Source organism: Glycine max, chromosome 18 (genome assembly GCF_000004515.6).
Source record: "Glycine max cultivar Williams 82 chromosome 18, Glycine_max_v4.0, whole genome shotgun sequence".
In the NCBI taxonomy this organism is placed as follows: Eukaryota; Viridiplantae; Streptophyta; class Magnoliopsida; order Fabales; family Fabaceae; genus Glycine; species Glycine max.
In genome coordinates this window covers 52,259,213-52,268,729 of record NC_038254.2, presented here as the reverse complement: position 1 = coordinate 52,268,729, position 9,517 = coordinate 52,259,213, and the positions used below count along the sequence as shown (strand labels likewise).

At 32.2% G+C, this 9,517-nt stretch overlaps 1 protein-coding gene across 3 annotated transcripts; it reads left to right on the top strand.

The window, feature by feature from the left end:
* Window positions 1-653: 653 nt before the first annotated feature.
* Window positions 654-8,528, top strand: LOC100802542 (AT-hook motif nuclear-localized protein 9). Of its 3 annotated transcripts, none has more exons than XM_041012127.1 (7): window positions 656-831; window positions 937-1,144; window positions 2,048-2,508; window positions 4,265-4,332; window positions 4,986-5,117; window positions 6,982-7,143; window positions 7,842-8,528. In XM_041012127.1, the coding sequence occupies exons 3-7, from the start codon at window positions 2,088-2,090 to the stop codon at window positions 8,085-8,087; spliced, it is 1,029 nt and encodes a 342-aa protein (XP_040868061.1). In that variant the 5' UTR covers window positions 656-831; window positions 937-1,144; window positions 2,048-2,087; the 3' UTR covers window positions 8,088-8,528. The 3 variants fall into 3 exon arrangements, with proteins under 3 accessions (XP_003552386.1, XP_040868061.1, XP_006602788.1); XM_006602725.3 differs by having other exon boundaries at window positions 658-831; window positions 2,005-2,508; XM_003552338.4 differs by having other exon boundaries at window positions 654-1,144; window positions 2,005-2,508.
* Window positions 8,529-9,517: the final 989 nt, after the last annotated feature.

Genomic DNA, 9,517 nt, shown 5'->3' with positions numbered 1-9,517 from the left:
TTTCGATGTTTTAAGTAATTTATAACTATTAATAAAGAAAATTATTATATTTGGTTTACATATTTTATTAAACAATTTTACCTTTAAATTACTTCTTAAATTCCAAAATTTTCTTTTAACTTACATTAACTTTCCATTACTTTTATATTATTAATTTTTAATTTTGTCATTTTTTATTAACTCTTTAATTTTTATTTTTTTATTATTTAAAAAATTTAAAGAAACACGAAACTCTAGTTATAATATTAGTAATATCTTACATATAATAATGTGGGCACATGATATAGATTCTCCAAAGTTAAATATACTAGTAGATATTTTCGATGATATTGAGGCCAAGCTTTTAGGCAACACCACAATCTCAGTGGGACTGATGCACACTAGATTACAAGCAGGGCGCGTAGATAGAGATTGTCCCCTTTTTCTCTTCACAATCCCCATGGACCCAAACTTCCCCATTTTTAAATCTCAATTCTTATTCATTTAATTTTCTTATTCGAAAATAAATAAAATAATAAATACTATATTATTATTATTCGAAAATAAATTAAATATTTCAGTATTATCCAAAACAAGAAGTGCTTTTTCTGTTCAACTTTTGTTTGTTTCTCAACCCCTTTCTTAAATCCCAGAAACATCACACTCACAGAGAGAGAGCATCGTCATCATCATATCACGACTCAAAAAAAAAGAAGGAGAGAGAAAGTGAAAAAAAAACCTTTTTTTTTAGAGAGAGAAAGAGAGGGTAGCCCTAGAAAAATATGCAACCGGATAAGGACTTTTGCAGCTGAGACACTGCAAAAAGAGTTATATAGAGAGAGAAAAGAAAAAGTATTTTTTTTTATATATATTTTATCCTTTCAATTTTGATGTTTTCTTTTTTTATTTATTTAATATCTTTTTTCCATTGTTGTGGAGTAATTTGCTTCTTTGCAGTGCACACTGACACAGTGACACAGTGGTTCTCTCACCTCTCCTTCTCTGTGTAACTCTGCCACCACTCTTCATTTCCCCAAGAGAAAAAGAAAAAGGAAAAGAAAAAAACTGTTCAACTTTTTTTCAACTGAATCAATCACTAGCTTCCATTTCTTCACAGGTGGAACTGTGAATGTGCACCACAGCTTTTTGATCCTGTTCCTAAAATGTTAGTATGATTCCCTTTTCCCTTTTCTCTGTGCTCTCTGAAACCCATGTTGCATTCTCTCTTTTGTGTGTTTGGGGAGTTGAATCTGTTCTAATTATGAACCCAGTTCTCCAAAGTTTGTGTAAATTTCCATGGAAAAGCCATTGTGGCTGATGTTTTACTTGTTTTTCTTTGTGATTTTGGGGGTCCCTTTGGTGTGATGCGGCATTTTCTGCTCTTTTTTGGAACTGGGTTAGGAAGCTTTTTATGGCATTGGGATTGGCCTAGAGTAATTCCTTCATTTTGTTTTTGTTTCACTTGTACTTTTTTGCGGTGGTGATTTTCTGGGTGTCGGCACTTGTATTGCTTGGTGTTTAAGGTTTTTGATGGGTGTTGGTCAGAGTGGACCTTTTTTCATGTTCTTCTAGTCCTTTATCTTCAACATGAAGCCTTTTTTTGTTGTTTCTTATAGTTTGGTAAGCTGTACATAGTTTTTTTTTTGTCTTCTGTTAGACATGTCATATTGTGGTTGGAGAGTGGTTCTCTTGTGTTGTGTTGATGCCTTCTTGGCTTTCCTTCTTTTCCTAGGATCTATCTTCTACTTTATGCTTTATTTTGTATATGTGTGGATTCATATGTTTAATTTATATATATGGTGCCATTAATGAGAAATTTTATCTGCTGGAAGCTTCAGTATTTTTAATTTTAAGGACTTATAGTTGTTCTTCTCAAGATACAGTTACTTACAGCTGATGTAATTTAAGCACTTTTTTGACACTCTTGTTGGTCATTGCTCATTGGATTTCATACTTTTTATGGTATTTTGAGGTGTTGGTGTTTTTTTCCTCCACAATTTGTCACTATACTCTATTTGGGAACAGAACTAGGTGATAACTTTTGGTGTACTGAATATTGGGGTGTCAGTTTCCTGTGAAAGATTCTGAAGGCAATTGAAGTAAATGCCATGGATCGTGGGGACCAAATGGCGTTATCCGGGTCTTACTATATGCAGCAAAGAGGAATACCTGGATCTGGAGCACCACCTGAGTTACATATTTCGCCTAATATGCGTCCAATCTCTAATCCAAATTTACCATTTCAATCCAGCATTGGTGGTGGTACCATTGGATCCACATTGCCATTGGAATCTTCAGCAATTTCAGCTCATGGTGTCAATGTGGGAGCTCCTACTGGGGCACCTCCAGGGGAACCTGTTAAGAGGAAGAGAGGAAGGCCTAGGAAATATGGAACCGACGGAAGTGTGTCATTGGCATTGACTCCAACTCCAACATCATCTAGCTATCCTGGAGCCTTGACACAAAGCCAGAAACGGGGCAGAGGGCGCCCACCCGGGACTGGGAAGAAACAGCAATTGGCTTCTCTTGGTAAATCTCTATTGCAATGCAACTTTTTTTAGTTTTTTAAACTGTTATAGGTGATAATTATTTGAAGCTGAAAGGTTTATCAGTTTAAAATTTTGCAAATCCTTATCAAACTGTTATTTGGTTGAAAGTTCATTTTTAGCTGAATATTTGTTTATTGATTTTTTTATGTTGACATGCTAGTATCATAATGGCCTGAATGAACAATGGCCTTTAAATCCCTACATAGTTTGCTATATACTTCCATGTCCCTAATTATAAGATCCTTTTTAGAAATTTGTTTGTCCCTTTTTATAAGAGCCTTTTTTTAATTTCTAGATGTATTAATTATTTTTTTCCCTAAATACGCCTAATTATTCTCTCTCCAAACTTTAATGAAAAACAACTAAGTGGATAGAGAGATAAGAAAAGGGTAATTTTAAAATGATAGTACAAATAATTGACATATTTAATGTGATTAAGTAAATTAATTATTTTTCTTAAAGAGCACAAATTAGTTGAAAGGGCCTTATAATTAGGGATGGAGGGAGTATTATGTTCCTTGAATTTAAAATTTTGCTGATCCCCAAGAGAGAGATGCATTTTTTTTATTAATTTTTTGATAAATGTGATTAGAATTAAATTGGTTGATTGTCATCTATTTGTATATCATTGTACGTTTCCAGTTTCCAATATTTCCGTAGAATTGTAGACAGCAAACAATTGTGTGTTTAGTTTTGCTTATTTTAGAGAAATAATTATTTTTCCAGGTTCTTATCACTTTTGAGAGAAAAAAAGATCATTTCCCTACATTAATCTTTCCAAAACATGCACTGTTACCTTGTTCAGTAATTACTGCCTCAGATTATAATAATCAAGTTATTTGGAAAAGATATTTCACTATATTGACAAATTAAAGTTTCTAACCAAGTATGCACACACAAATGTATATGTGAGATAAGTGATCTGAATTGTATGTTACAGTATAATAGGTTGAGCATGGGATACAATACAAGCTCATAAAATTGTAGACTTGTAATAAGAAAAGTTGCAAGAATGTTATTAGCATTTAAATAACAACAATTTCGCTGATAAAAAAAAAAAAAACAACAATTTCACTAGGACAACATTGGTGAAGTAAAAGCAATCATAGCATGACCGATGAGATTTTAGGAGTTGTTTGGTTTGAAAAAATGCTTTTGTTTTAATCATTATTTTTACTTCTACTTTTAATTACAAAAGTGTTGCATTGTTTTCACTTTATTTTCTATTTTCAAAGGTTTGTTTAGAAAATGGGGAAAACAATGAAAATTTGTTTTCACTGTTTCTTGTACAAATATTTGAAAACAAAAAATAAAATGAAAACAATTTGTCACTTTTGTAATTAAAAGTGAAAACAAGAAATGAAGACAGAAAACATTTTCTCAAACAGGCCCTTAGATTTCTATTTCTTCCTTTCTTTGGATGAATATTACAACTTATTGTTTCTTTGGTAAAGCCTAGGACCCACTTGTGGGATCCTGGGTGGTCCCCCTAATGGGCCCTGAAAATTACAGCCTATCTAATTCTATCCAGAAGTCAGTTAGAATTCTAACTATATTTGGTGACACTTACATTTAACATAATGGCTCATAAGTTAGTAAATTTCTGCATTTGCACCCTTTAACCTAGTGAATGTCTATACAACCCAACTTAGATTTGTTGTTAAAGCTGATTATAGATGATTGATTTATATACTTTTGTTTTTGATGTTTTGAGTGGTTAATTCAATTGTGGCCAGGTGAATTGATGTCTGGTTCAGCTGGGATGGGATTCACTCCTCATATAATCAATATTGCAAGTGGAGAAGTATGTGACAATGATATTATTTTTTGAAAATGAATAAATTTCTCTGTTTTGGTGGTATATGTTATTATGATTGTTGGGAGAGTAGATGAAAAAGAGAGAAGGGAGAAATATGCTGAATGATATTATTTTGTTAGTTCAAGGCTCTAAATGATAATATTATTATATGATGATTTGTTGATTTGGAATGTGATATTCACTGGCTAGCCTAATATACCTATTTATACTAGTTATTCTTGGTCAAGTGCTGGTGTTGTATATCTAGTACAAGCCTAGACTAATGATATAATAAGATTCATAAAACTATATGATTCCTAATATTTTTATGGATTTAAACAAACATTACCCTGTGATTTCTGTCAATATTTTTCTTTTTAACATGAAGCTGTATATATTAATTATTATTATTTATGCAACCAAAATTTTGTATCTTTGGCCCTAGAAAGGTGGCGCTATGTACTATTGGTCTCTTGAAATAATGATAAATAAAATGTTAAATACTTAACAGTTATTCATGTTTGTACTATTTTTCTCTTAAAAGCAAAAGTAGACTTGGTAAAGCCAAAACCAAGCTTTATTGATTGGCACTGTGCCATATCTTCTGGTATTTATGTAAATATTGGTGAATTACTCTTCTGAACTTTTTTACCCTGTAGGACATTACAACAAAAATCATGGCATTTTCTCAGCAGGGAGCTAGAGCTGTATGCATTTTGTCAGCCAATGGTGCTGTCTCTACTGTCACACTTCGTCAGCCATCAACTTCAGGTGGCACTGTCACATACGAGGTTTAGCACTTTCTCAGTGTTATGTATGTGTTGATATAGATACACTTATAGGTTCATACTGAACTGGGATTACATAAAGACCCATACCCCTCATTATGCATACAAAATACTCCACATAATCAAATGGCAATCCTTTATGGAGGTACTATGATTGATTGATTTAAAAAGATGCATGCTTTTGTTATGTTAGCAGAATTCCTTAAGAATTCATTTCATGCATGGAAGTTGATACCAGCATCATTACTGCAAATTAAGACCGTTTTGTGGCTACATTTCAAATTGTTTTATATGAGCCTTTGAACATGTGTTGTAGCTCTTCTACAATGCCAGACTGAATGAAACCGTGTTTTGAACTTGAATCATGATATGTGAGTGGAGGGGTACACCTTGTGCTCTTTCTCACTCCAATTTGTATAAAATTTAATTTTTCTTCTAAAAAACAAACTTGAAGTATGATATTTGTTGCATAAATAAGGCATTCCTTAGAATGTATGTTCATACTTGCATGCATACGATATGGTTAAGTGGCACAAATAAACTTTAATGTATTGGAAGATAGAAACAAAATAATCTTTTGCCATTGAATCATTTTGACTGAGTTACCATGCCTTTTTTGGTTGGTGGGTACTTATGGGAGAAAATGTTGGCTTCAAACAGGGCTGACCTAACATTTATTTATGTCTAAAGCAAATTTTAAGATAAGACCTCTATAAACCAATTTTTTTGGTTACCCCTTTTTAAACCAATTAAAATAATTTATTAAAACTATTAAAATTTGATTTAAAATTGATCTGTCAAACTTTTTGAAATGCAAAATTTCGTATCAAATTATCGTAATCAATTTCATTTTAAATCCTAATAAGCAAGCTGCAATCTTTTTACCCAGCAGAAGAAAAGATTGGGGAAAATAAAGAAACACAACTGTGTACAAGGGGAAAGAGAGAATTGCATTAACGAATGGAGAGAATGAAGGGACACACACACACACATATATATATATGTCTCTTCTATGGGAAAAGAAAAGAGATATCAAGTAATTAATATTTTTTTTGAAAAATATTAGTGGGTGTTTTCAGTTTCGATTTGTTTTTTAACTTTATTGCTGCAAGTGTTTGTTTCTGCACGTTGTGGCTGGTTTGCCAATATATATGTTGCTTCTTGCTGAAAAATGAGACACGAAAATACAGCACACAAACTAGTAAAATGTACCCACTATTAGTAAATATTTTTCAGGACCTTAAAGTACGTGTTGTATTCACCTTGTTTTTTTTAAAAAAATATTATTACTTATTAGTAAGTAAATATTTTTTAGGAGCTTAAAATGAGGGCTTTACTCACCTTACCATGGCCGCAAATATTTGATCATCCTACTTTAATTCACATATGTTGATTGTGAAACATCTGTAATTGTTTGTCTTCCTAGTAAAAATCATAGATTCCAACCTTTTGTATTAACGAGTATCATTTGTTTTGTTTTATTCTTACCCTTTTTCCAAATCATAACTCTATTGCGATAAGCTTATTCATTTATCCATGGTTATCAAACTTGAGTTAACTCACTAACTCTTACAACTATGAGTTTATTTATCCTTTGCGAGTAGACTCGTGTGCAAACTCTCTTTTCAATGTGAAATTTATGGTTTACTATTTTGCTTTGTTATGTTGTTGAAATGTTTAATTGGTATGTTATTTATAGGTATTTTGTTATTATTTTTATATGAAGTAAACTCATAAAAGTCTACGAGTCGAGTCTTTGGAGCTCTCACGAGTTTAGTAGACTCTTGAGTTTGATAACCTTGCATATATATTCATATGCATATATAATATATAATATTGATTGTTGGTGGACTTCTGAATTTGATAGGGGCGCTTTGAGATAGTGTGTCTGTCAGGCTCTTACTTGGTCACCGATAATGGTGGCTCACGCAATCGAACTGGTGGATTGAGTGTGTCCCTTGCTAGTCCTGATGGTCGTGTCATTGGTGGTGGAGTTGGTGGAGTGCTTATTGCATCAAGTCCTGTTCAGGTAACAGCATTCTTAGTGTTGCCATAAAATATGATGATATTATAGATTGAATACACATCTCTGATCCCCCCTTGTTAAAAATTAAAAAATTGCAGTTACTCAATATAATAAGTTATGGATTCGTTTATTACAGTTTTCTTTTAGTATAAAACCACTTCTTAAAAGATGATCATTTTTAAAAGTTTTTCATGCATTTGTTTCAGCTTTTCTAATAATCAAAAGCTATTTTGAATAGCTTCTCATAAAATCAGCTGCTTCTTTTAAAGAGTGATTTTTATGATTGTAAACAAACATAAATTAGCTTATACTTTTTTCTAAAATCTCTAATCAGAATCATATTGTTTAATTTTGACTTAAATACTTTTTTAGTCCTTGCAATTTAGTGTTTTTTTGCTTTTCTTGCTTGCGATTTTTTTTGTTTTTAGTTCTTACAACAAATTATGTTTCTTTTTGTTTTTTGTTCTTAAAGCCTTTTAGATAGCACTTTGAACAGGGAAAAAAGTGTTATCTAAACCACTTAAAGGACGAAAAATAAAACAAATGTAATTTGTAAGGACTTAAATAAAAAAAATATGCAAGGACGGAAAAAGTATCAAACCTTTAAATTTTTAACAAACTGGCCATGTGATCTTAGATCTGCTGCTTCAATCCCCCTAGTTTTCTTTTGGATGGCTAGACTGAATTAGTGATGACTATAGGTGGTAGTTGGGAGTTTTCTATGGGGTGGATCAAAGACAAAGAACAAGAAAAAGGAATCCTCAGAAGGTTCAGAAGTTGCTGTGGAGTCAGATCACCAGGGAGTTCATAATCCAGTTTCACTGAATAGCAGCATCTCACCAAATCAAAACCTTCCTCCAACCCCCCCATCTTTAAATCCTTGGTCGACATCGCGTCCATTGGACATGCGTAATTCCCATGTTGACATCGATTTAATGCGTGGGTGACACATTGTTGAATATACACTAGTGCTGTGTATATATATTTCAGATTCATGGTCGCTCATCTAATTTTTGTTGTAGTAGTAAAATGACAGAATGGGAAGTACCAACAGCAGAGTAGAGCCAGCTGACTTTTGCAAATTGATAAATCTCACTTATATCCATCCACCCTTGATGATTATTGACTTGGGGTTGTACTCATATTTTTGTAGCTGTGAGGAATTTTCAATTTGAAGGTTGTATGTTCCTGATTGGTAATGATACAATTTGTCTTATTTGGAAAAATAATTGACATTGGGCTAGATGTTTTATGTGGTTTAGGAGCATCGATTGTTACATAATATCATGTGATTTTTGTCATAGAATTGTCTTCTAGAAGGCAATGACAAGGGGAACATGAAGATTTATTGCTGATAATGCATGATGTAAAATCATTTTGTATTCTAATGGTGTGAGGTTGTAGAGTTTCTTATTATAGCTATAGTAGCTGTCCCTTTGGTGCCAGTAGTTAGTTGTGCCCTGCTATGCACTCATGCATTGTACACTCCATTTCCCTGTCCAACCATCCATAAAATTTAGTGCTAATAAAAGGGTAAAAGGCAAGAAAGAAAATTAAAAAGGATATTGTAATCATGGACTATAGTACCACTTTTTGTCTTTTTGCCCATATGATAATATAATACCACTTTTTTTCACAGAAGTAGTGCTTAAAATAATAGACTATAGACTAGAAATGGTGCACCTAGCAAAGGGAAGGCTGTATGATTAATTCGCTGTTAAGAATTGATATTTAGTTATTACAAAATTAGCTAATTGAAATATTAGTACTCTTTCCAACTGCAAGAAATGAATTCCACTCAGGAAAGGAAACAGAATAACCGTAACTTTTCATTGGAGAAAAGAATGATGTGAAACTTTGTTTTTTGATTCTTTGATTGCCATTGCCTACCAGTATAGCTAGATTAATTTAATTACAGAGCTAAAAAAAGGATATATATCTCGATTTAAGAATTTTCTTAAGTGGTTTTTTTAATTATTGTCATCTATACTTCCAAAATTTATATTTAAATACTGATCGAATAATTACTAAATTCAGTGAGAAGAACTTTATAACCAGTTCTCTCAGCATCCCTTCGTCCTTTACAATATAAATTCTGAATGCGATATTACGTTATTTTATTAATCTTTGTCACATCAGTAAAATTACTTACCTATCACTTTCTCTACAATTCTTTCTTTTTTTTCATTCTTCATTGTTCTCCTTCCATATTCATTAATGTGGCTGCTTTACCATCTAACTTACCTATCACTTTCTCTACAATTCTTTCTTTTTTTTTCATTCTTCATTGTTCTCCTTCCATATTCATTAATGTGGCTGCTTTACCATCTATTACATTTACTTTTTTCTTATGGTGGCTTCTATACGTTCTTATTCT